Raw genomic sequence first — 27730 nt, 5'->3', positions numbered from 1 at the left:
AGCCGTGCCTTATGCGATTGGCCGGAGGACTTGGCTAAAATTCTTGCTTGCTGTGGCGCCTAGCAGCCTCGTGATCTTCGCATATGGCCATGTATTCATGGTCCGTGCGCATGCACGGGGATGCATTCAAGCCTCGCTAGAAATAGCAGCTTCGTTTTCGCTATGGTGTGGCCATGTCATCCACGATGACTTAGAGTACTCGAATCGAACTTATGGTCGGCATCGGAAATCTGCGCTATGACATATTGCCGCTCGTGTTATTTTGATGTATTCGGATTTCACCCGGAAAGACTGCATCGCTCGGTGCAGACCCCGCCGCAATGTTTCAGAAGCTTCGCGATTGTTTAATATCACTCCGTTAAGCTTGCGCGCAGGACACGAATAGTCTTGTGCATTCGAGAGCTTACGCCGCCACCAAGCGGTAACGCTTCAATCTTCTATTGAACATATATAAAATCCGACGCTTGTTTACCGCTTGTCAGATTACTCGACGGCAGACGCCCGGTTTCGCCAATATCAGTCTAGAGTGCGAATCGCTTGCACGTTGTTATTTTCATTTTCCGGGCACAGGTTCGGCAAAATTAAAAGTTTAGTCTTGAACACGCTGACTGCTGCCTTCGTCAACGTCACGACCACGGGACAATATTACATCGAAAGGGGCATGGGGTCCGTTGAACTAAATCGTTGCTGAGGGCGATTGCGCTAACAGTGCGTCAATAGTGTTTCGAAAGTGTTTGACTCATGTACAGGCGCGTGCAAAAGTATACGGACCACGGGATCGCGTGGCAGAATGCATCGACGCGCCATCTACCGACGCTGCGCCTGCTGTCGAGAGCAACGTTACTAGAACAAACTCAGTTTCAAAGCTCCGTATCTCCGCCAGCGGAGGAGGGTGGTCCGAACGGCGGTCGCGAGAACTAGCGGCGCTGCAGTTCCGTCTTGCGCCACTATCGGCGCGTCGTCTGCTGCCACGGCTGCGGTCCGCCGCGCAGCTGCTCGCGGCAACTGCGCGGCAACTTTCTTATTGTACTAGTTAGGTGGATATTTAGGTGGATATGCATAAGGTCGTCTGCATGCATTGGCCCGCGTGCGTTGTTCTTTGATTGGCTAAGAATCGATGTTCGATTTATATTGCCACGCCCACTTCTTGTTTTATTTTGATGTATTCGGGTTTGACCAGCAAGGACGGTTATCAACGCTCGACGCTGTCCGCGAAACACTGTTCGAGAAGCTTCGCGATTGTAATAGATCGTTTTGGTGAGATTGCGCGCTGCACGCGAATGTTCCAGCTTTGCCGAGAGATAACGCCACCACCAGCGATATTGCTTGAAAGTTCGATAGCGCCTGTATAAAAGCCGACGCGCTTGACCGCTTGTCAGTTGATCGACGGTCGACGCTCTGTTCGCCGCTATCAGTGTATTGCTGTAGTTTGACTTTCAGTTTCCCGGCCACAAGTTCGGCCAAATAAAATCTGGGACCTGCTGACTGCTGCCTTCGTCGACGTCACGACCCTGTGACAATATTTGAGCTGTCTACATTGCGCTTAACTTCCAGGCATAGGAGTTTCTAAGCGAATGAGGGTTTTCAGAGTAATTTTTATAACTACCACCACAATTTTAGCCGCTGCCGTCTTATCTAGACCAAGAACAACCCAACACGTTTGTAAAAGCCGTTATAGTGCACAAAGAAGCATACTTACTCGAGATACAAAAAGGTTCTAGAAAAACAGTACTCATGTTTCTACAATTTATTGAAAAAAACTTTCTCGAAAAACATCACCAATGCTTTGGAATGTTTACGCGACACGTTTTCGCGACTGGTGAAGGAATACTGACCCAAAATCGGAGAATTTTGCGAGAACTCGGGAAATGAAATCGCTGTGTGCAATTACATTGAATAGATGTCGTCTCTGAGCAATTTTTTCAGTGGATAGTTGTATTTTCGGTGTCTCATCTTTCTACGTCGCATCCTTCTACGGTGCTTAAACAATTCGAACAGATCGGCCATGATGGGCATCGAGCAGTTATTCGCGCGTACTCTGTCGCTAGAAGAGTCGTCAGTATTCAACTTCGCCCTCAAGAGCTCGGAATATCAGCATCAACTTTGGGCTGTCCACGCCCCGCCACGGTGGTCTAGTGGTTATGGCGCTCAACTGCTGACCCGCAGGTCGCGCGATCGAATCCCGGCCGCGGCGGCTGCGTTTTCGATGGAGGCGAAAATGTTTGAGGCCCGTGTACTTAGATTTAGGTGCACGTTAAAGAACCCCAGGTGGTCGAAATTTCCGGAGCCCTCCACTACGGCGTCTCTCATAATCATATCGTGGTTTTGGGACGTTAAACCCCAGATAAAAAAAAAAAAAAAAACTTTGGGCTGTCCAGAGAGCTTGCGATGCGGCGGTTAGGCTAGGTCTAACTGTCCCCACGTGGGAGGGGCCCGCGGTGTCACCCTAAGGGGTGGCACTTCTCCGGATCTTTAAATAAAGTTCTCCGTACCGTACCGTACCGAGCACATGTTACATGCCCGCAGAACTTTACACTGTACGACAGCCGTTTGCGTTTCGTGCTGTAGCCGTTCACTTCGCAGTTAAACTGCTCGTCAACTACAATTATCTTTTACACAATAAGTCTCCGTTCCCGAAGCAAAGTGTGGGATTGGGCTAGTTGGTATTCCATTATTAAACTGCTCAGCGCAAAAAAATTTGACACGGTACACATAGAAATGACGAGGACCAGCGCTGGTCCTCGTCTTTTCTATGTGTGCCGTGTCAAATTTTTCCGCTGAGCCGGCGAGTGTAAAATATTCCGCACATTTTGTTCAATACCTCGTCGTAAAACCTCTCAAAAATCCACTGCTTTGAAGGCATAGCGACAGCTGACAACTAATCGAATGTCAGTGTGATGCAACTCTCAGTCTCGGTAGCGTATATAGGTAATCGCCTGCCTTTCGTTTTGCTGTTCTATTTCTGGCGGCTCCTCCAAATTGGGCACTGAGCTTTCGCGGGACGCCGTGCGTTTTGGGGGGGATTTGCGCCTAAATCCCGAACATTTTGGCTTTGAAATGTGGTGTGGAAGTACTGGGGACAAGCGCGGCACGGCACCTGGCGCGAGTTCCCATTTTCCACGTGGGATCAAAACTTCTTGTCCCGCAACGACACGACGATAGTGCTTTACAATGCCGTCACTCTCAAAATGAACGTCACAGACCTTGCATTTCGCAGTAAGCTTTTTATCTTTGCGATGCAAAGCTAGAATGGCGTAGGGTCTTTTGCAGGTCCGAAGAAGTGTCGTGAAGCGGAGTCGTCGTTGCGGTAGCCGCTCTTGCAGCCCGGCGCAAAGCAAGTCCGCATACCGCACTGTGAATCTGTTCGCCCTCGTTACGCTTCGTACATCATGCACGTGTCTTCGTACAAGACGCTAAGCCTCGTCAAGAACAGTCGCAAAAATGACGAGCTAACAAAGCGCAGACGACGCTGTAACCCACGTGCGCTCGTACATCGGCGGCGCCGATCACAACAAGCGCCAGCCGCGGGAGCTAGACGTGACTGCAGCGCCACTAGTTCTCACGACCGCCACGCGGACCACCTCTCCGGCGGAGCTTTTAAACTGAGTTTGTTCTAGTAACGTTGGTCGAGAGCGCCACTGAAGCAGCGGTGCGCATGCGCGTCCCTACATATCAGATGGCCTCTCATGTCGCTCTGTCTGACGTGGTTATGGCACTAGTAGACAAAACGTCATCTGGGAGTCGCTTTCGTTGCTCCATCTAATCTGCGCCGTTGTTTTACGAAGCGGCTGCGGCGGGGCCGGCTCAAGCGCCGTGCGCGCGTCGCTTTTTACACCGGTCAATCAGCCTAACTAAGCATCGTAGAACCTGGTGAAGCTAAGCATACATGATTAAGTTTCTCAACCCAGCTCGTCTTTGTCGCTTTAAGCCATGTTAAGCTTAGATGTGCCTTGTTAAGCCAAAGTAAGTGTAGCCGAAACTGATTAAATCTAGTTGAGCATGGTATCTCGTAATAAAGCCAAGCATGAGTAAGTTCATTTAAGCAAATCCTAATTAAGCTTAGCCCAGCTTGCCGTTTTCATGTTAGTCCAAGTTGACCTTATATTGAACGCAGTTGAGTCGAGGAAAGTATAGGCAAATCTAATTAAGCGTAGTTTATCATGGTTTCACCCGACATAGCCAAGCATATTAAGCATAAACAAGGCAAGCCTACTTGTGACCAGTTAAGCCAAGTCGAATCAGCCCAATGAAGCCAAGCTCAGGATGATTACCCTTGACCAAGCTGAGGCTAATTAGAATCATTAAAGCCTAATTAGCGTTAATTATGGCACTAATTAGGCTTATATCAAACCAAGCACACCCTAGATACTCGAGTTTCACGTGGCCTATTTCCTCAACGTTAATTAAACTAATTAACTTAATTAGTTTAACATGACACGAGTGTCGCGGGTGAGCTTGGTTCGATCGCCCAGAACACAGGGAAACGTAATTGAACCTTTTCCTAATTAACACTACTTAGGATTAACTGAGTTTTATTAGCTTCAGCTTGGTCAGCGGTAATGCTCCTGAGCTTGGCTGCAAGGGGCTCACAGGGAATCAGCTTCGATTGCTTGTAAATAACACGATTAATTTGATTTGCTTAATTAAAGCTAATTACGCTCTGATTTAATTTCGAAGTGCCATGCTCAACCATGCCTAATCAGATTCATCTCTGCGTGTCTTGACACCACTTAATTAGGTTAATTAGCTTAATTAACGTTGAGGAAATAGGTCACGTGAAATTCGAGTATCTAGGGTGTGCTTGGTTTGATATAAGCCTAATTAGTGGCATAATTAACGCTAATTAGGCTTTAATGATTCTAATTAGCCTCAGCTTGGTCAAGGGTAATCATCCTGAGCTTGGCTTCATTGGGCTGATTCGACTTGGCTTACCTGGTCACAAGTAGGCTTGCCTTGTTTATGCTTAATGTGCTTGGCTATATCGGGCGAAACCATGATAAACTACGCTTAATTAGATTTCCCTATACTTTCCTTGACTCAACTGCGTTCATGTAAGGTCAACTTGGACTAACATGAAAACGGCAAGCTGGGCTAAGCTTAATTAGGATTTGCTTAAATGAACTTACTCATGCTTGGCTTTATTACGAGATACCATGCTCAACTAGGTTTAATCAGTTTCGGCTACACTTACTTTGACTTAACAAGGCACATCTAAGCTTAACATGGCTTAAAGCGACAAAGACGAGCTGGGTTGAGAAACTTAATCATGTATGCTTAGCTTCACTAGGTTCTACGATGCTTTGTTAGGCTGATTGACCGGTGTAAAAAGCGACGCGCGCACGGCGCTTGAGCCGGCCCCGCCGCAGCCGCTTCGTAAAACAACGGCGCAGATTAGATGGGTCAACGAAAGCGACACCCAGTTGACGTTTTGTCTACGAGTGTCATAACCACGTCCGACAGAGCGACATGAGAGGCCATCTGATATGTAGGGACGCGCATGCGCACCGCTGCTTCAGTGGTGCTCTCGACAGCAGGCGCAGCGTCGGTAGATGGCGCGTCGATGCATTCTGCCACGCGATCCCGTGGTCCGTATACTTTTGCACGCACCTGTACCTTGTCGCGTGTGGGTGAAGGCTTTTTAATACGCTCTTAGAAAAGTCTGCTGCGTTTTTATTTTCACGCTTACTTGGAATAGTGTGCCGTCCCAATGGACGAGCTGCATCTTCTTCAGTACTTGGAACTCCGTGCAGTCATTTGACGTGGTACCCTCTGGGTACATTTTAACGCAGAGGGCCGCGTAGATGTCCTCTTGTGTTAGTCTGCTGGCTTTTTATGTGCAGTGCAATGGTAAAGTGGACCGAGACAGTCTGTCAGACGGCCAGAGGACGTTGTATAAACTAGTAGCCTTAGGTTGCACACGCAGATGGACTATTTCGTATTTATTTTCTCATTCTTTTCAAATAGTCTGTCTGAGCAGCTGTTACTTCAGCACCGGTCCTTATTGTAATTCTCCATATACAGTGTGTTCCGTACGTGCCGATTTCTTTGCTGTTTACCATGATGTTACCCGCAGGCGTGCGTAGTGTTCCCCACCAGAGGAGAGGGGGAGGGGCCAGTCTCACCGCAGTGGCCCCACCCACCCAGTCGACGAGTGCGGCAGAAAACAAGCTTCGCAGTGGTTGAGCAAATGAAAATTAAGCAATGAAGCGCTTCTCACAACAGCCTGCCATTCGCCCGTGGTTTCCCGGGGTAGAGGCGGGAACTAAACTGTTCTTTAAATGTAACATCGGCGATCTTCAGCCGTCATTATCGCCATAAACCTGCATGATCATGGGCCCGCACATTAAATAGTGATGGGGCAGGTAATCCTGAGTAAATGTATTGGACTGTATAGAAGACCAAGCAGATTTTTCAAACGTGAGCCCCAGACAAACATATCAGGCGTCATGATTGAAAATAACTATGTATACCTGATTATTTGTTCTTGTTCTTACATATTTATAAATGCAATTCGTGGGCTCGATACGCTGAACATTAAGACTTCGCGCATATATACGGTCGCTCACTTGCACACCACCAACTTTTCTTCCGGCAACATCCAAGTCTGTGCTCACACCATTTTTCAATAAACAAGATGATTGTTTGCATTTCTTTATTATGAGGAAACAGTGCTACTCGGAGTTGTCTAGTGAGTCGGCCTAACAAAAAAAATGCACTCAGCATGAAAGGTGCACGAATTCTGGAGCAGTGATTCGCCTGCCCATCGGTGACGCTGGCGTTCACGCGCAAGCGCGCGCTGACGTTCCAAGCCTCCAGCCAGCCAGGCGTCCTTGACAAGAAATAAAACCTGCATTTGTAACGCAGCGACACCCTCTCCCCTCCTTTATCTCCTCCTTACCCTGAATTCCTCTTCCCGCCCCTTGCTTACACTATACGCGGCTATGCTATGCTTTAACCTCTCCTCCTTCTTTCCTTCTTTCTCACCCTCACTTCCTTTTCTCACTCACTTGACATACTATGTTATACAGGACTATGCTTTACATGGTTTTTCCTGCGTGTCGCTCAACATGCCTGTGCTATGCTTTGTCTTCTCACCTCATTACTTTCACATCCCTTTCCCGCCCATTGCTATACTATACCACACCTGACTATACTGTATTATACATGGCTATGCGATGATTTACCCTCTCCTCTCCTTTCTATCCTCATCTCCATCACTCCTTGCCCTCGCTTCCCTTCCTCGCTCCCTTGCTATGCTATATATACTATGCTATGCTGTATTCTACATGGCAATGCTACACATGGCTTTGCCTGCCTAACGCCAAACATGAGAGGACAGACAACAGCATACAACAGCCCGTCACAGTTTCGCCGCCAGGACGAAGCAGTGGATGCGATTGCAACAAATTGGCGTGTTTTCAAACACCTTACTCCTTTAGCACGCGGCCTCGAACAATTGAGAAAAAAAATGATGATGTAACAAAACGCGGCCGCAGCAGCAAGCGAACTGACCTTTGTGCTGTTGAGCGCGAGCTTTGCGATGAGTGCACAATACGTACAAAGGTATGAATCACCTGCTGATCACCTCTAATGATGCGGCGCGCACGACTGCACGCGGCCACGTCCAGCAGGTCAATATACGAACTCGCTGCCGGAGCCATTCAATTTTCCGCCCCTCCCCACTTGGCACCCATCCGTGCGCCTTTCGCGCGACGGAGCCACCCGCACCTATAATCAGCGGTCCCATCCATCTTATACGCAAACGCAGGTTTCTTAAACTGCACATTGCTTATGTGCTTCCGTTCTAACAAGAAGAAATGACCCCTAGTCTCGCCAAAATTATGACATTACTGTTTTATTCAGCTGTCACGTAACTCTATTTCGTTACGCTGCAGGCAATAAGCACCGAGTGTGGTAATAAACACAAAAAGTGCACCGGACACTGCGCATACTATGTCTTCCCTTATGCCCCGATAAATTATATTACGTTACCTGTAACGTGCACGGGCACGCGAATCATAGCGTGATAGATAACTTAGTCATGTGCTCACCGACAGCAGGAATATTTGTAAGCACAGCGTGTTCATGCAGGAAACCAGTCTGCAGGAATAGTGATTCAGGTGAATCTAGCCAGCGCTTCAAAGCGTTGCCCCGGTTTCTTATCTAGAAGACAGATCGCTAGGCGTACAACCGCCCGAGGCAAGCGCTCGGCGTTCAATGTTATCCGCATTGTCCCGTTACCGTTGGACACCGGACTCAACGTGTTCACCTATGATGAAACGCCGCACATCGCCAACTCCAAGCACACCAAAAATTAAAATCACGCCACTATAATGCAGAGAATGCATGCGAGTGGGCAACACGAAAACACGTTAAGGGGCGTGTCGTCGAGACGTATATTACAAGCGCACCTTCCCATATACCACAGGGGCTGCAGCGGCACTGCATGGTAGCGGCGTGGGTCTCTCTCAGAGGGCGCAATAGAATAAGGCTTTTGGTAATATATGAAAACACTGCTATAAATTATTCGCACATTGCACCTACATATTATTGTTGGGGGAAATAAACGTCCTTCGTAAGTCATGATTATTGTCTCGCCCGTGAATAAAACTGTTTTCCGTTATGACATTCCATATGTGCACTTATACGTCATTAGGGGCCATATGTGAAACAACTACCTGTTAATCGCAAACGACAATTTCAGCAAAAACTTGCTCAGCTACTTCCGTAACAAACTTGTCAGGTTTATTTACCCGAGATGACAGATGTGCAATGGTATCCAACAGTCACCAATGGTTCATGTCGTTGACAACACACATGTAGTAGAGTTTCCCTATCATAAAAAAACTGGCTTGGTTATAGCGTGAGAAAGTTCGTTAGATGCATGTTGAAATGCATTGTGCGGTTCGGGTTGTTTAAATAAATACCTTTTTATTTCGCGTTCTTATTTTTCATAGAAAAGTCCATAAGTCTGTTTCGCTAACCAGACGTCATGAGGATTAGAGAAAATGTTCCAATCCAGCACACATTTCTACGAACCAGGCGCCTATGATGTGGCCTCCGCGGCTCATTTGTTACGACTCATCTTGGTTCACGGGAATGAAAAATGCGAAGAGTTTGGACATTTATCAAATGAAAGTGCACTCGAAATTAACACTGCCACAAAAAAGCCAGTGCAGTTAGTATCGTAAATGTCAGTACAAGACATAATATACCCGGTGAGGTGTGCTGAATGATGGCCGAGACCCGCGTATATTTTCGCGTAAAAGTTTCAGAAGAAGGCTTGCGCTTCGTGGTTGTGCATGTAGAAGCCAATGGAAATTCAACTACGTACCGACAGATTCTTGCAGTTGTCCCATAATGCCGTAGGAATAAAAATGTCCACAACCATGTAGAGATTCCAAAAGATTTATTCAATACAAAACTGCGGGAATGAAGTGAATTTGGTTACGAGGAAATCTTGGCCACTTCGGATAGTTTACGCGGTGAAACTCTCCATGGCCGCAAAAGACACCTAGTAAGCGCATCAGACGCAACAGTAGTATAATTTGAACATAAGGAGGCTAAGATTAACATGCTAACAGCAAAGTGCAATTGGAAACTGTCCATCCTTTGGAGATTCAAACCTGCAGCACATCGTTCAGGTTTATAAAGCGGCAAAGGTGTGTGAGTACTCTCACGTCGCACTCTTCGAGTGTGGCTAGCCCGTTGGGGTTCGGTTCACAGCGCACTCGTTCCTTGACGACACCGGTTAGCATGAAGAAGTTGGCAGCGAACCGTTTATGTGCATCTTCTATCTTTGCCAGCGCTTGATCGTCAGTCATACTGAAGGTCCGCTTCACCGCCTTCTTCAGCGAATACGATTTCTTCAGAGCTTCAAAGGCTGCGGCGTGACTCCTTTCGTTGGAACCCTTGACGAAATAGACCGCCTCGTTGACATACATCTGCGTTCAGAAAAGTAGTTGAACTCGCCTGAACAGAAGCACGCTTTTACTTTGCCTATGGAGATCCCAGTTGAACAACACAAGAGAAATTTATGAGGTCTTGCATTTTGAGACATGGCATGGTTTTACCTTCTCTATCGCGACGCTCTGTTCTAGCCCTGTTCTGTCAGACCTGCTGTAGCGCTACGAAAAATATCTTGTATTTCAGGGACATTTCTGGTGCGTGCGCCAATTCGTGGCATTTTCTTACAGCATTTTCCTGTGGTACAACAAACATCCCTTGTACTACAGCTCTGTTGTAACGACACACACGCGACGCAGTGCACTTTGTCACGACAAAAAGATGGATATAGCACAACAGCAATGCGTTCTTTCATCAGGATCCTGCAGTAACTACATATTACCTTATACCAACAAACTTTTATGTTGCTTCCATGGCAAGTTCTGCTATACTTAACTGAGGAACCAAGCGTAAGGGTGGGAATGTGTTCTCTGTGCTTGGATCGTTCTTCAACTTGACAACGATGCTCAAATGTTATCTCGGATAGTAGTAATAAGGGAAACATTAAGGGACAAGAGGACGACATAGTGGGTTACAGAACAATTGCGTGTTAGATTTCTTTGTCAAAATCATGGGCAGGGCACGTAGCATGAATGCAAGATATCAGCTGGTCATTAAGAGTGACCGACTGGATTTAAGAGAAGGCAAGCGCGCCAGGGAGAGATTCTAGGGGGGGGGGGGACTGGACAGATGAGATCAATTCGCAAGCAAGCACAGGGTCAATTGGAGAAACAAGGGCGAGGCCTGTGGCCTGCAGTGGGCGCGTTCAGGCTGTTGATTTCAAACAGTGCGTGTCATTTCCCACCATGACAAGTTCAAACAAGTGAACGTGAAGGAATATCATTTTCATGGACAAGCGTATTTATGAAGAAAAAACCTAGCATATCCAAGGGTATATTTAGGCAATGTTAACTAATTCCACTAAGCTGATATTTGAACAGCACCAAAATTAATTCTTGTTGAATAGTGAAACAGTGTATGGGGATCACAAGCCTGATTACTCAACAACTGCTGGATTATACTCGTCTACACACTAGTCCCGTTTTCTGCTCGCTCTCTCCAGGAACGGCTAAAGGTAGTGTTCATCCTAGAAGGCAACTGGTAGCCGACTTCGCTATCGGTGGTGTGTGTATATATTTACATGAACGATAGCCATAGCAACTGAGGCTACTTTGTGGAACTAGCGACCGTCAAAATTTCCCTTCGGTGACATGAACAAATGCGATCATGGGTATTTCTTTCATTCTACTGCACGATAATGACGTTGAGAACTTAAACGAATCCTAACGGGAATAATTAGGTTCGCCTAGATTGAAATATCGGACCTGTATAATAACGAATCAATTATTACTGGCCAGAAAAAAGTGCATAAGCAAGAAAACGAGAAACTCTAGACATTACTGTGGCACCCTCTGTCTCCTCCAGCGTTATTGCAATAAGTGGCGTCAGTTCCTCTACTTCGGTCACTCAATTATGGCTGCGGCCTACAGATGGAAAGTGGATTACCCTGAATTTTGAGAATAAAACGTACTAAAATAAACCCGACTTGTTACCACATATTACAGCCGTGGAGCTGAGGTGCCCACCGATTCACGGAAATCGTCAGCTGAGATTGCTACATCAAGTCCTCATATCGAAGTGGGCACTTCAAATTAGGCAGCGGCGCGAGAGACTTTCGGCGGCTGTTTTACACGAAAAAAAAAATGGTTTACTGAACTTCCAGAAAAAGGTAATCGCTTTCACCGCAGGTAAAAAAGCCAATATAATCAAACTGAATATTTTTCTGCAGTGTCCTTTAAACATAGCATGTGGGGAACCGGGTTTATTAGGACCCAGTTTCATACCACGGGTTGCAGACATTCTACATCGCAGAATACGAGGGAAAAAAAGTCTCATCACGCTTCTGCGGTTCGTAGAAGTTCCGACCCTTTTCGCGGACTACACGAAGGTGCGAAGCAAACAATTCAGATTTCGCCAAAGTAGTACCGGGAGCTATTGGGGCATTGAAAAACTAACAAAAAGCGCGGCAATCTGTTGACGAAATAGCTGGAAGAACTATAGCTCTAACTGTTCGGGAATAACTAGTGTTTAATAATTGCGTTACAACCGGTAAAGCTTAAGTTTAGACGTAAACGAGGGTATCGATCACGCAAGTTCCTACGTGTCATAATTTACAGAGGCATCAAGAAGTTCTCACGTATCGCTCCTGAAAACGCGGTCGATATGTCACTTCGCTTGGAAGACCTAGCAAAACGTTTACTGCGATGACTTAGGGGAATATTGTCCAGTGCTATGTTAGAGCTGTACAGAGAGCTTTATTTCAGTTTCTTGCGGTACAAGCCGCTTGCAATAACTAATGCACACGAAACAAGTCGACGCATCCTACAAAGTGTTCAAGCCCAGACGCTTTGGATTTGTCTAGGCCTGCAAACAGAGCGCATCAACAGCGGCGACTATAGCCATCGCTAAGAACCACTTCATGAACCACATTGAGGCTGAAGCTCTGAGGACACGAGACATCTTGCCCGGGCTATCCACCACCACCCATCCTCTTCACCAGGGCACCGATCATGCAACTCCTCTTTGGTAAACAGCAACCGCGCATTGCGAACCAATTACAACTGGCTTCAAGCCTGCGTCGAGACCTTCCATTCCTCCATCGTGCCTCAAACAGTCAATCGTCAACCTGACAACACTGGGCATCCAGGAGAAACAAGACGTCAGCAGCTGTTCCAACCAGCTCACTACTGCTGTGGTACGAGAAACGCTACGAATCTACACGTCTACACCGGCTACCCCATCCTGCCAAGCAGCCCAACCGCCGTGGTCGTGATAATGATAACCACAACTATCAAATTCATGATGGCTCGTCCAATAACATCGATGGCAGCAGCGCTAAGAGCTCTTCGCGCAGTGCTGGTTTTCATTAATGACCAAAGGACAAAAAGCTGGAAGACTTCAGAGCGGCACTGCAGTGTCTGCTGTCGACTTTATGCCAGTTGGCATTCGAGACTGCAGAGATGTTAGACCACATAACGGAGAAAGGCCGCGACATTTCAATGACTACCTAGTTACTTTGGGATTATCGGTAATGAACGGGCCGATCAAGCTGCCCGTCCAGCCCATACGGAAGACCACGACCTATCCCTACCGCTCTCTAGGACAGACGCTGCTGGAGTCCCGTATGCTCTCTAGTCAACACAACATAACACTGATTAGTCATATCACGCATGCACGATTACACTCCCTTGATCCAACGTTTGGCCTTAGACTTTCATCAAGACACCACTGCGATAACGCTGCCGTTCTTTGTAGATTATGGTTGGGAGTCGCGTCTACCTATGCATTCTACATACGGATGGCAGAAACCGCCCCCTGTGAGCTCTGGCGATGAAGAGACGAATTGGCATGTTCCGTGCGACTGCTCGGAGTATAGAATAGAGCAGTCCCGAGGGTGTTTCTTACTTTTTATTTTTTCTCCCTCTCCTATTTTAAATCTCTTTTCCCCACCCGAGTGCAATAATAATAATAATAATAATATCTGGGGTTTAACGTCCCAAAACCACAATATGATTATGAGAGACGCCGTAGTGGAGGGCTCCGGAAATTTCGACCACCTGGGGTTCTTTAACGTGCACCTAAATCTAAGTACACGGGCCTCAAACATTTTCGCCTCCATCGAAAATGCAGCCGCCGCGGCCGGGATTCGATCCCGCGACCTTCGGGTCAGCAGCCGAGCGCCATAACCACTAGACCACCGTGGCGGGGCACCACCCGAGTGCAGGATAGCATACCAGGATACTACGGTGTCGTTAGCCTCTCTACCTTCCTTTCGTCTCTCTCTCTCTCTCTCATAACTGCGGGGAAACACAATACCGATAATGTTGATTTCGAGAAAAAAAAGCCTCGAATACCACAGCTGCTATTCCTTAAAGCCATGCTCGTCGACTTTCGCGCTGCGTATTTATACTGAGAGTCGACCTTTGCAATGTACTTTCCTTAAAAATTTATCAGAATGTACGCTCGCAAACGTTCGTTTTTCGCTGAAAATGAGGCTCACCACGTTACGCCGGAGGGTGTCCTTGATGGCGAAGTCGCTGGCCAGGTTAACGGTGATCAACTCCACATTCAAGACGGTGAGCGTGCGGTTAGACAGAATGGCCTCCTTCAGTTCACGACATGCTGACTTCATTTGGTTCCACTCCGATGCCCCTTCCCGAATGGTAACGGTGAGTTCATTGATGTGGCGGTTGTTTGTCACCAGTTGGCCGAGTGCTCTGACGGCCCTTTTCCTGAAGAGGAACTCGGAGAGGGTAAGGACTTGCACAGTTTTGTTCCTCTCGAGCGACCTAATCAGGTCTATCCCATCGTTTTCCGACAGATTGACTCTCAGCGTGAGGTCACTGCATCGAGAAGAGAAAAAAAAAGACAGAAGGAGCATGTTACACTCTTGTAAATGTGCATGTGTAAAAATGCAAGTTATTCAATCGGGGAGCAGACTTTCTGCAAGACGCGACGAGCCGCAGCGTGAGAGAGTAGATAAAATACTTTGGCGTGCTCACTGGATTTCAATGTTCGTGTAGCCTCCACCGAAGCTTTGAGCACCTCAGCTAGGGCTTCGCTGCCTGTGTAATTGGCCCGTCTTTGACGGAATGACGATGTCAAATGTTGACGACCTTGTTATGTAAGGTCGTTACGTCATCGCGTTGCGTCACCGTAAAGTCGCGAGTATTGCCGCATTAGGGCATCCTGACACGATGTCATCGCTGGCTCGAATAAAGTCACGCGGGGTCTTGAACGGTGCCTTCCGAGATTTTGGTTGCCTCGCAGAGTCTCGAGGAAGAGGACGCTAACACCGCCAACTAAGGCATTTGCCATTTAAAAAGCAGTGCCTTTCTAAGAAGGAGCGGGAAGCATTTAACCTTCGAAGGTTCAATGCTGAATCAAGAATGCTGTACAGCTTGCGCCTGGTTCCAGATATGGTTTATGGTTCGCGTGATTAAATGTCCGTGAACAAAAGAGCACTGCTGCTTAAGAGAAAATGGTTAATTAAAAGCAAGAGTCAAGGTCCTACAGCATGAAGATTGTGCCAAGAATTGTTGGTACAGAAGTACTTTACGGCAGTGCACACATTTCGCCCTTTGAAACAATTACCGTATAGGGATATTAGCTTGATCATTAAAGATGTTGAAATAAATGTGCAGAAAGACAAGGCCAAATAATAAAGTGAGGCTGCTGAAGATGGCAAAATTCCACAACGGCCTACATTTATTTGAATGTTCTACCAATATCTTTGGAGTTGGTAGAACATTCCTTTGGAATGTTACAAATCAGAGGAGTGTCACCGATGATCAAATAGATTATGGAAGACCGTGCTGGCCGCTACCATTGTAGCGCGTGTGTTACCAGTGAGCCACAAAATACCAAGCAGGCGCGTGGCGAAAGTTCCGTCTGCACTAGCTAGTGGCAAGCCGTCTGTTATCGATAGCATTGGTTTGCCGATTGAGAGGCCAGCGCTATGCTTTCGACAGCACACTGTTAGCCACCAGACGACAATTTCACCACACGATCACGTGGACCGTATTTCGTGGCCGACTACATTGAGCGTTCCTTTTGCCTTGCGTAAATTCGTCCAGTCAATAATACAAGCTTTACCGACTTCAGTGCTTGGTTCTTCACAATCACAACCGCGTGACAGTATCGAATGATCGAAACATGTAACATAGATAATACTGAAGACTATAAATGAACAGCTTGGACAGTGGTTACTTGCCGAGGTAATAGCATCATGCCTGCCAAAATGTGCCGCACGGAATCCACATGATTTGAGGAGAAGCTTCGAACGGCAGAAAGTTAGCTTGTATGCATGTAACAATGACAACTTAGTCCTGTGATCACGCCCTAACTCCTGTCTCCTAGACGAAGTTGTGGCAGGTGGAGTTCGTGCTCAAGTTCGCTAAACAGGCTATTTCTGGCGCAATGCTTGAAACGCATACCAAGTTCAGACAAGAACCAGGAGCAACAAATGCCTACTGTTCATTCCCGGTCAAAGCTGTAACCTGTAGAAGTGGCCACTAGGTATGGAATTACTGTTCTGCGTTCTGCTCCGAATAAACTGGCTCAGTTGTGCCAGCGAACCGCTCTTGCTAGGCAGCGAGGTTTCCAAAAGAGGCACCTGAAGCCTTTTCGGCGTTGTGCCGAAGGAGTCTACGAAACTCCCCCGATCTGTGGCAAGTCCTAAATTGGGACAAACGGGATGGTGTGTTAACGACCGCCTGAGGGAGCATGAAAATACGATTAGTAATGATGCTTAACAAAACTGCAAATTGTGCTAGTTTGTGGGGATTCATTGTGGGCGTAGAGCGACAAACTTAGAAAATAGAACCCCACCGGGCAGGCGCCACACTGAGCCACGTGTTAAGTTATTTTACATGTTGTACACAATATTAACGTATAACAAAGAAAAACGAGCCCTTAAAATTAACAAGTTCTTTTCCAGAAACACGAACACATTTTCTACCTGCCCAGCATATGCGCTTGACCGACACAAATTGGTTTCCGCGACTTGAACGATTTTAAATAGGCCATTAACTGATGAGGTTGTGTTGAGCCCTTGGCCTGACGCCAGCAGTGCACCTGTGGTCGTACGAGCGGTCACAGCTTTCCTACAGGCCACTGGACTGAAGGCGCGGCTATAGAACAGCCGCCGACTGGACAGGGCTGTATATATACTCACTCTCTAGCTCAGCATCGTCATTCATCACTCTTTTTCCTCCACTTTCCCCTCCCCTCGTGTAGAGTAGCAGGCTAGAGCATACCAGCGCTCAGGCCGACCTCTGCCTTTCTGTAAAAAGGCCTCTCTTTCTTTACCCTTCAGAGCCATTGTTTGAAAAAGTAACACGTGGATCAGTGTGGTTTAGCGCCTGTCCTGTGCTGTGTTTCCTCTTCCGTCTACGTTTGTCGGGCTACGCCCACAATGAATAGCATTTGTAAAATTCATTGTGTGCACCTTCCAGCACTTGTTAAATCACGCTCATGAGTACCCCGTTTCGCGCAACTTACGATTATTGGCAAGAGCAGGGGCCAAACGACGAGCGAAGTATTAGAATTGTTTCACATTAGAAAGAGAAGGTCCACCTGTGTAAATGGCGCACGCGTTGTGCTATATAGTTCTTAGTTCTGTTTTAAAGGACAGCTTCCGTGATGCGATGCCGTACGTCACGCTTTCGCGCCACTGCACATGCTTGGAAGTTTACTTATGTTCCAGCTTTGATCGTCAATGAACAATTGGTAGTTGGTGCTCGTTTCTTCTCTCATTCATGGTTCAAGCATTCGCCCCACGAATAAAATGTTTAGCCATCGTATCGTGTCTTTGCAATCACTAGTACTCCGTGTGATATACGCCTAACTTACCTCGGTAGTGAATTAAAATTGAGTACTTATAAAATTGGGGGGCAAATTTTACAAGTGACAAGCTATTATTCGAACGCTGTGAAATTGCGTGTATGCTAATGCGGACGAAGGGATGGAGTGTTGGCCGCCCGAGCCTCTCAAGCGCTAAGTAGGCAATACATTTTTTTTCCGGGACCACTCCACAGTCACTCATTTGCAGGCACCATAAAATGCCCTATGGCACCAAAACTGGAAAGAGGATCATGCTTTCTACACCCCACCCCTATCGCTCTGGGGCACTCTGGTTTTCCTTGGAAAGAATTAGCCTACTACGACGTGCATCCCTTAGTTGCAGCAGTACAGTGAGCGACTAGTAAGTGAACCGTTTTCTAGGTCCGAACAGCGCATCGGTCGGAGATCGCCAAAATCAACAATGGTGCTCCACGGCCCCCGAAATTTTTTGCGACGCTCTGGTAGAGACCCCCGGAGCCCTGAGAGCACACTTTTTAGGGGATAATTAGCAAACTTGCGACGCTTGGTGTCATTCGGTTCGCTCTTCTCGCATTGTGGCCACCAAAAAAAAAAAAAAAAAACACTGCGTGCACCTCATCCCCGCCGACCGCATGCGCGATACGACACACCGGGAAAAGGTTAATTTGAAGGACGCCTAAACTAAGCGAGAGTAGTCAGGGCGAATACTTGAAAAATACCTGAGAAACTTTGTCGCACCGCAGATTTGGACCAGTTTTTGAAACACAGGTCTCTGTGCCATAACGCTGCACTCGATGGTGGCCGCGAAGTTTTTGGTACTGGTTCTCACGGTGTCCAGGAGGACGCCGGCTTCCGGCATGCGTCTTGTGTCCAAACTGCACATGACGATGCAAGACCTGCACTTTTCGACGCCCTTGGCAAAGTCGGGACCACGGGGTTGAACCCAGCTGATCTTCAGGCGAGAGGCGGCGTTGCAGTCGTCGATGGCTTGAAAAAAGGGGGCCATTAGGTTGGCGGCAGGCATGCCTGTCACGTTAAAGGAGAGCGTCGCGAGACTCTTGTTCACCTGTGGGAGGAAATGAGACATTGTGAATGTGCTCTACGCATGCAGCCTCTAACAGGGAGAATGACCGAAGTGAATACGGCTTTGGTCTACTGATGACAAGTAATCAACTTCCTTTGATTCGGAGAGGCAGCGCTGCAAACTTCACAAAGAGGGCATACAAGAAATACGTGTGTTTTACCATACTTGCCATTCATGTTTGCTCAGGCGCGGATTTCCCACAATGCCCTGTGTTTTTATGCATTTGATCTACCCCTTTCCGTCTTTTCGTTTCACTACATCACTTGTTAAATGCGCTTCGTCTGTGTAGTTCTTGTCTGCCGCCTTTGTGAACGTTTCAGTGCTGGCTATTTCAACTATTATGTACCAACTAGCCCCTAAAAAACCTCTTCTGAAATTTTAATTAGACTTCTTGAGTGAAGAGCAAGTTTCCGCTGAAGAGCGAGCCACTAAAATTTTTTTGAACATCGATGACCCAGAAAAGACCGAAACATGGGCTTGTTCGTAATAAACGCAGAAAAAGAGCAGGCGCACCCGTAGAAACAATCGCGGAACCACGAATATTCGGGAAATAAACCGTTAATGCCATGTGGACTGTCTCAACGTGACATTTAGTAAAACCTGCAAATGCGCTTGCTTCAATTAAACGTAGGTTGCTTCCTGAAAGCAACCTACGTTTTCTAAAGCTCTAGAGCCTTGGGATGCTACAGTATTATTGTTCATGTTTCAGAGGCCAAAGAACATGTGATAAATGTCAATCCACTGCAAGTAGTTGAAGCCCGCGATTGCACAGTAACTAAGTGAGTAACGATCGACGCAACCATGCGATGCTCAGTAAAACTTGCTGGGATAGTTGATGGGTGCTCCTGAAGTACACAAAGATTAAAGCACCAAGAAAGAATTTGAGATAGCAGAAAAGGGCGTCAATCCCCTTTTCAGTTCCGTGTCGACTCCTCCTTCGGCGGTTATGGGTAATTCAGTAACATGCAGTGCTCAAGCGAATCCCGACTAATCCACTGACATACGGGTAAGAATAATGATGGGAGAAGGATCGACATAATCCAATATCAGCGAATCCCAATATTCCTCGTGACATGTTTAGAAAAAAAATGCCGAGCCGTGTTTGCCGGCCGATCTGCCCGGAAGCGATTGCAGTGAGGACGATCCTTTACTTTGGGACTCCAATTGTGTCGCTACCTTAAGCGATTCAAGGATGACTGGCCAGTCAGTTACGCCTCGTCGCATTGGTTTAGTAGTTGCAGTAATATTTTAAAAAAATGGAGATTGCTGCTATAGACTGTTAGAAGTAGAGAGATAGCTCATCGCCAGGATTTCGGGACATCTACCTGTCGCGCAATCTCTCGGCGGCGGCCGGGCCGTAACTGAATCAGAAGGACACAAAATCGTGTCTCACGAACATATGATTTTGAAAACGGCTCTTCTTCAGATACTAGAGCACCAATAGGAAATTATAGGCGTAACTCTAATAACGTGCCTCAGAGCACCTACCTTCGCAGGCAATTTGAAGGTTTTGCCACAAAGCCCATGAGAGCTGCCTTAATTTAGACTTCTTTTGGCCTCTCAACTTCCACGACAAAGCTCAGAGAGGAGGTTTCAAAAACTACTCGCAGTTTTTTATTGGTAGGGAAGAGCTCCTTAATTTGATATTCTGCTTTACTGTGTAGCTAAAGTCATGTAACTGCCTCGGTCGTTTTGTCGATCTTATCCTTGTTTCCAAAGCAAAACATCTGCTTCTACATTCCTATAGGGGGTGTGCCGGAACAGCTCGCGCTGCTGAGAGTTCTTTAATGCAGTGCTCGGGAACGTGCGCGGGAGAGCGAGACCAAGAGTGTGCGTCAATGCCTCAACGTGCGTGCCGCTGGTTAGGCCAGCGCGCGCGAGCAATTTTAGCTTCTGTAGTGGCATCTGGTGGCAGCTTCCTCAACTACGTCACTGTCGACAATTCCTGACCATGACAACGCAGGCACACAGCGAGGAATTTAGTTGAGAAACGCGCGAGCACGAAAACATTCAGATCGTGCAGGAACAGAAACAAACGAAACAATACTCTCAGGGAAAAAATGCCAGGCCTGCGCGGAAAGCGCAGCACAGTCACAGCGAATGCTGGAAGAGCAGCATTTCTAGAGCCCGTTCTAAACTCTCTTGGGGCTACTAATACAAGTACACTAGCAAGGTCCCCACTACGCCATAAATCACAATATTTGTGAAGATGGGAAGCACCTACAACGCGATTATTCGTCTTAGTGCGCAGAAGCGAGGTTCCAGCTACACATATGTAAGGCATTATGTGCACTTTGTTTACGTGACGACTGATGGCGATGAAGAATTGTGGCTTCGCATTGTGTGACGCCCGGTTGCTATTTAACTCTCCCACCATGCAATATAACATACATTGACGTGAGAAAGAGAGACAGAGAGAAGGGGGAAGAACTTTATTGAGACCCTGAGGAAATGGATGATGGGCTTATGGGCTTCCTTGGCAACCAATGCAAGTGCACATGCGAGGAACCCACTACGCTATAAATCATCATAAGTTCTGTGAAATTGAAATGCTTACGTGACGACTGATGACGATGAAGAATTGTGGCTCAGCTCTTTGTAATGGGCTGGAAGCTTTAAACGGCTCACCACTTACGTAATTCGCATTGTGTGACGCCCGGTCGCTATTTAACTCTCCCACCATGCAATATAACATACATTGACGTGAGAAAGAGAGACAGAGAGAGGGGGGAAGAACTTTGTTGAGACCCTGAGGAAATGGATGATGGGCTCATGGGCTTCCTTGGCAACCAATGCAAGTGCACTTGCGAGGAACCCACTACGCTATAAATCATAATTTCTGTGAAGTAGGCAGCAGCCACTATGCCATTTTTCGTCATTCAACGGAGAGCCGTGGTACCCGCTAAAACATGTAAGGCATCATGCGCACTTTGTTGGTGTTGTGGCTGATGACGATGAAGAATTATTGCAGAGCCCCTTGTAGTGGGTTGGAAGCATCCAACAGCCCACTCGTTGCGCAATTCGCATTGTGTGACGCCTGGTTACAGAATTCACGTTGTGTGGTGCGCGGTTGTTATTTCACTCTTCTACCACACTAAATTACATATGCTAATGTGGTTCCTTCTGGACATGAGGCCTGTATAGCGTCATTTTGCAAGGCAGTTCCAAACACCGGCATGGCTCTGAGGTACAACACTGGCCTCCCACGCAGAGGACCCAGGTTCGAACCCCGTTCCATCCTGGAAATTTTTTCTTATTTCGTTTTTTTTTCTTATTTCGAGCGATAGTGGTTACGGACACCGGCGGCGGCGGCGGCAGCGGCAGACAACTACGCCACCAAAAACGGCCGTTGAAATGATCTCATAACAGCTTTCGCTGTAAAATATTACACTTATGGAAGGAGTGGGTTCTGTGCCTTGGGATCAGCGTTCAGTCAAGGTGTAAGCACGACTATCGCAGACGTATCCCGTTACCCGAGCGCTGGCGTACAAATCACGAAATGTTGAATGCTAGCTGAGCCTAGACACACTACAAGAACAAGAAAGTATGCGTTACTGTTTCCACTGGGTCCTCAGCACGTATAGTGCTGTTTAAATAGCCACGTTAAGCGTCTTTGTGTCCCACGACTCTCCGACGAGAGTACAATAACCTCCGAAGAGAGGTCACGTGTCTTTTAAAGTCGTAAGTGGTAAGTGAGTACAAAAAAAGTCATACGGCTCTTTTCCGAGATTTGTCTACTCACCGGAATACGTTCACAGGCTTGCCTGAGAAGCCAGGGTGGGGTGTACAGTAATAATAATTGCTTGGATTTTACGTTGCAAAACCTTGATACAATTATGACTCGCATCGTATTATGGGACTGGATTGATTCCGACCTCTCAGGAAGTTCTTTATAGTGCACATAAGTCTAATCACACGGGCGTCCTAAGTCTAACCTAACGGCGCTGCTGCGGCTGCTAGGAGAGGAGACAGAGGCGAAAGCGCTACTCTATATTTCAGCAATTTCAATAGAGTGCTGAGGACAGCGCTATCTCATTGTATTGAAAAGAACAAGCGACTGGCCACCTGCTGCTGCAGAAGCATGCGACCATTTATTTGTTGACATAAGCACACACGAAGGCACACATTCACCGAATACTGTATTTTTCGTCCGCGCTTCACGAAGACAAGGACAGAGAGGCATACAGTAAGGCACAAACGGAAGTGCTCTAGCAAATGTTGTAGCAGATTGGTTGCGAATATTCAGTAAGTGAATACTTTCAGTATTTGCATGGTCTGGCACTCCATAAGTCTGGGTATCTGTACATATTTCTTGCATTGTACAGTCAAAAAAAGTGTTGCAATGCACTATTGTCATGAACCAAGTGTTGCAGGCAGGCTTCAAAGTACCAGTGTTCATTTGGAGATGCGCTGTTTAGTATAATTTCTATAAACATGGCTGCTTCTATGTTACTATTGTTAAATTATGTGTATACATTACTGCTCCTTGTGCGGTTTAATGACCAGGATGGACACTATGCAAGGCATTGAGATGCCTTTTTGCCAACTAAATGTTTGACTAAATAAAGTAGCCTTCAAACATCAAATGCCAGTCGGTCTTCAAGAGCGTCAAGAAAAAAACCGCACGTTATTTCCAACTAGCCCAAGAAAACAAGCCCTTTACATTCACCCCACCTTCGCAAATGAGCATCCAGTCCGTTCGGGACTTACCTTTAAGGCTTCGATCATTTCGGTGCACCCGGTGATAGGGATGGGATTGTTCTGAAGCTCGAGAGTTCTCAGGCGCGAGTCTTTGGCGAGTGCGTTTGCCGCCGCTGTAGCGAACGTGGCGTCCAGGGAGCAGTTGTAGAACGTGAGGTCGAGCAGCACCCCTGCACCAGAAGACCGACACGGGGTAGGCGTAAATTACATGATCGTTATCAGCTTGACTACGCCCACTGCTGGGCGAAGGCCTCTCCTATGTTTCACGAATAAACCCGGTGCTATGCTTGATGTCGCCACGTTATCCGCGCGAAAGTTATCAACCTAACTCTTCTTAATGAGCCGAAATTTTTGCATGTCTCTCACGCACTTGCCTTCTCTTGAAAGCTAGTCGGTTACCATTAATGACCAGCGGTTATCTTGCGTTCACGCTATATGCCCTGTCCATGCAAATATATTTTTGACATCGACTAAGATGTCCTTAACATCAGTTTGTTCACTGAGCTACTGTGCTCGTCTTGTCCTTTAACGATACACCTAATTTTTTTTTTATTTTCATGGCTCGCTGCTTCGTCCTTTAAGTTGAACCCTCTTCGTAACCCTCCTTGTATCTGTTCAGGACACTAGAGGGGTAACTTTCCGACTTACAGGCGCGTTTCAACTAGTCGGCATTTATTGGCGAGATCTCCGGGACAAAAAGGGCGTGTTCAAGTGTGCGGATCCACGCGAGTAATGCAAAACGGGGTGAGCGCAGGAAAATAATGACAGAGTTCAATACAATGGTGAACTGGTAAGCGTGTGCCAACAATATTGGCCCGAAATATTTCATTGCAGACGACTTAAGTAGGCTAGTACAGATTACGCACAGAGTTGGTTGCGAATTTCAAGGAGCGATAGAAAACGCCAATGCGTATCCTTACGCACTGGCAAGTTCCCAGGAGGGAACCACTGTTTATTTTCACGACAATAGAAACCACGTGCTCGATTGTTTTAGTCTCCCTGCGATTTCATTAAATGAATGTGTTTACCTTTGTTAAACATAAAAGTTGTACTTTGCATTTGTCTCAGTTAAAAAGCTGAGGCTGAAATGTCATTTTGCGAGCTAAAGCAGTGAACGAACCATTGTATTTGCGTTGCATGGGGACACTGCTGCGCTTTTGACAGCGGATAGTTACTATTAGCTAACGTTTACCAATAATAGGGTGATACTAGGCGGTAGTAGACAATAGCCAATGCTTCTGGACTCAATAGAGTAGGACGAGACGCGCGCTTCTGCAATAACACGCGTGTCCATACCACTAAGGAGCGTATTAGCAAAATTTCCTGCCACCGCCACCTGAGCAGAAACATCACATACGACACGATTTGTACAGCGGCACGTATTGACTCCGACTCCGGCAGTAGCGATGCTGACAAAATAGTGAAAACCTCTAAGCGGCACGGCATAGGCTACTGGCACCCCAGTGGCACTGACCAACCGGTGACGCTGGCAGAAAATGAAACTTATGCAAAGCTGCGAGGAACATTCCCTTTAACTCCAACTTTGTCCAGTGGTAGGACGTCACTTTTGGTGTTTTGACTCGGGGGGGGGGGGGGGGGGCAGCATCCGGAAGTCCCGCCATTGCGCGGTTAAGTATGTGTAAACACGCGCCCAAGACCCGACCGGTTGTTCGTTTGTCGCATGGAGTCGGCAGTAACGTGCGCCCGTATGTAGAAGTGAATTCTCCTGCGTCCGGGACAGTAGCAGCGATATGGCATTTACTTTAACAAAGTCTGCTTGCCGATCTCTCGTTTCTGCAGTACCGCAAGTCTTTGCTTGCTAGATTGCTTTTCGTGGATTATATGCGCGCAGGAAGAGGTAGATATATTTATAGATATGAATACACACGACGATGTCCGCATAATGTCGATGTCCACAGACCATTTCGATTCTCGACTGAAAGCCAAGGTGGCCGGCCTTCATTACCTAGCATTAATTTTGCGCCATTGAACCGGCAAGCCCTACTGACAGGACTAATGGTGTATTCCATTGGCAGATTCGGAGCACTTCCGGTAGCAGTTTTCTGCTCCATTCGGAGCAAGTCTGTTCCATTGGCGGATTGAGAGTGCTCCCTGTATGTTTCATTGGCAGATCTGGAGCAGCTCCAGCGCCAGTTCTACTTCACGGAGCGGCTCTCTACTCCGCGAAAAGAGGCGGATTAGACCGGAAGTCGCAAGCTCCCCGAGCGTGCGCAGAGCGTGGCGTACCGCCTGTGCGATGAAATGCGCTGTTCGACCGCATCCATTCTCTCCGCCGGCGCCCGTGAAGGCGAAAACGGCGCGAACCGCGAGGAATGCTGGGCGCTTGAGAAGCAGATGTGCGCTAGCGCCCCCTACCGCTTTCTCTGGCGAGGGCGCTTGTGTTCCATTGGAAGATTTCTTTCGCGTGCTCTCCATGAATTGGAGTGCTCCGGTGTACAGTTCGTCGGCCACTCCGAATCCGCCAATGCAATTCACCGTAAGATAAGCTTTCATAATATTTGCGTCGAAGGAACGTTTCAGTAGTTGGTATGTTTAGCCACTCGTACAATTTCATCGCAAGTGACGTCAGTGTCTTTGCGAGTTTCTTGAATACCGCACTTGGGTACTCATCTAATGATTTCATAAATTAGTACTGCCTGAACCGCAAGTGCACCAAAGCGTGAGCCTTTTTTGCGCAGCAAATGATCGACGGACAACGAATACCCCCCCCCCCCCTAAAAAAGGAAATGGTTTCTCAATGAGTCTAGATTCAGAGACGCCGGTTATACACTAACTTGAAGAGCTTTTATCTGTCACTATAGTAAACTGCAGAGCGCAAATTAGGCACGGGGCATAGAACATACACAGCACAGCGAAGGTACATAATTTGCGCTCGGCAGTTTACAATTACGGACCCACTAGTCCAACACGTTCGCCATGTAGGTAGAAAATGCTTGCCTCCGATGAGGGAGGCGTAAGATTCTTCTAAGATAGGGTTGCTGTTGGCGATATCATAGAAACGGAGCTTTTCCAGGCGACACGTCGGCGTAGGTGACTCAGGTTTAGTGGCTCCGTCAGCAGCAGGCGTGGCTCCGCCAGCAGCAGGCGCGGCTCCGTTAGCAGTCGACGAAGTTCCCTCGCAGGGGGATGGCACGGCAGTCGACGAAGTTCCCTCGCAGGGGGATGGCACGGCAGTCGACGAAGTTCCCTCGCCGGGGGATGGCACGGCAGTCGACGAAGTTCCCTCGCCGGGGGATGGCACGGCAGTCGACGAAGTTCCCTCGCCGGGGGATGGCACGGCAGTCGACGAAGTTCCCTCGCCGGGGGATGGCACGGCAGTCGACGAAGTTCCCTCGCCGGGGGATGGCTCGGCAGTCGACGAAGTTCCCTCGCCGGGGGATGGCTCGGCAGTCGACGAAGTTCCCTCGCCGGGGGATGGCTCGGCAGTCGACGAAGTTCCCTCGCCGGGGGATGGCTCGGCAGTCGACGAAGTTCCCTCACAGGGGGATGGCTCGGCAGTCGAACGAGTCCCAGGGGATGGCTCGGCAGTCGACGAATTCCGTCCGCAGGCGACACAGATCCCTTATCAGCATGCGAAGATCCCTCAGCACGCGACGGAGATCTCCCAGGCAAGAGAGCTTGCGTTTGTAGAAGGTTCTGGAGTCGGTCGTTTTCGAGTCAGGGCTTTGGACATCTCGTGGATATCGTTGGCTAAGATCTTGCACTCGTAGATTTTGAGGCACTTAAGGCTGGGACCCAACACCGCTGCTCTCAGTAGGGCTGACGGGACACAGACGCCTCCCCCTCTCACCTGCCAAGAAGAGTTTCATGGACATTGAAGCAAAATGAAATGAGCTCACACCGACAAAGAGATAGAATGCCGTCTTTTTCTGAAATACAGAAAATCAGATGGCGTATATATGGCGCCTACATGCAATTTTAAGGGCCCTGTTTGACGACAGGAAGCCCTTAGAGCAAGACGGCTGGAAAGGAAAAGAATATATGGTCGTGGTATGTCCAGGTGAGAGAGGCTGCTATGTAGGACGGCTTAGGTAGGTATCCATTAGACTAATGTCTTTCGGAAGTAAGAGAAGAAAATTGCACGTTGCTGTGAAGGAGAACATTTTTCCCGATGTCCTATGGGAAGAATGGCGCTTTGAAACTTCCGTACAATCTACTATGGAAACAATTTCCTTTCCCTATCCAGAGCGTTCTAAAAATGTGTTCCACTTTTTCCGACCTACCAGACGGGAGGAAGCGAAGAGAGTAAAGGTAGGGGTGTTAAATAGCCTAGAATTGCTGGTACGCTATCCTACACTGGGGAAATGAATGGGGGTGTTTGAAAGAGGTATAGATCGGGTAAAGTTTATATGTATAAAGAGAGATATGGGGAAGTACAAACACACAAAGTCGCAGTGCTCACAGCCACGACATCACTGTTGGTCCATAACCGCCTGCGCAAGTCTGTTGTCTGCAAGAAGTTTAACAGCGACTTCGTCGCCTTCATGAGCGATTACATCTCAGGACGACATGCTAAAATGGTTGCTGTCGGCATCG

At 47.6% G+C, this 27730-nt stretch overlaps 2 protein-coding genes across 3 annotated transcripts in view; both read right to left on the bottom strand.

The window, feature by feature from the left end:
* Nucleotides 1-9392: 9392 nt before the first annotated feature.
* On the bottom strand, nucleotides 9393-24312 carry LOC119372204 (uncharacterized). The gene is made up of 5 exons (XM_049420143.1): nucleotides 24294-24312; nucleotides 23183-23343; nucleotides 18108-18454; nucleotides 14066-14408; nucleotides 9393-9944 (listed from the first exon to the last, which is right to left on the bottom strand). The coding sequence occupies exons 1-5, from the start codon at nucleotides 24310-24312 to the stop codon at nucleotides 9621-9623; spliced, it is 1194 nt and encodes a 397-aa protein (XP_049276100.1). The 3' UTR covers nucleotides 9393-9620.
* Nucleotides 24313-26513: 2201 nt separating this feature from the next.
* Nucleotides 26514-27730, bottom strand: part of LOC119372203 (uncharacterized) — a 37226-nt gene continuing 36009 nt past the window's right edge. Inside the window, exons 7-8 of one of the 2 annotated variants that reach the window (XM_049419565.1) lie at nucleotides 26750-26984; nucleotides 26514-26612 (exon numbers count right to left, since the gene is read on the bottom strand). In XM_049419565.1, the coding sequence (XP_049275522.1) occupies nucleotides 26778-26984 (207 nt within the window). In that variant the 3' untranslated portion in view covers nucleotides 26514-26612; nucleotides 26750-26777. Of the gene's footprint in view, nucleotides 26649-26749; nucleotides 26985-27730 lie in introns of both variants that reach the window. The other variant, XM_049419564.1, reaches the window with a different exon arrangement.

Source organism: Rhipicephalus sanguineus, chromosome 10 (assembly GCF_013339695.2).
Source record: "Rhipicephalus sanguineus isolate Rsan-2018 chromosome 10, BIME_Rsan_1.4, whole genome shotgun sequence".
In the NCBI taxonomy this organism is placed as follows: domain Eukaryota; kingdom Metazoa; phylum Arthropoda; class Arachnida; order Ixodida; family Ixodidae; genus Rhipicephalus; species Rhipicephalus sanguineus.
The sequence above is the reverse complement of the archived record's forward strand: the minus strand, read 5'-3'. Positions and strand labels throughout refer to the sequence as shown.

Coding starts and splice junctions, on each gene's coding strand:
- LOC119372204 (XM_049420143.1), bottom strand. Junction 14,409..18,107: donor GGTGCGACAAAGTTTCTCAG/GTATTTTTCAAG, acceptor TTCTCGATGCAG/TGACCTCACGCTGAGAGTCA. Junction 9,945..14,065: donor ACACCCTCCGGCGTAACGTG/GTGAGCCTCATT, acceptor TTCTGAACGCAG/ATGTATGTCAACGAGGCGGT.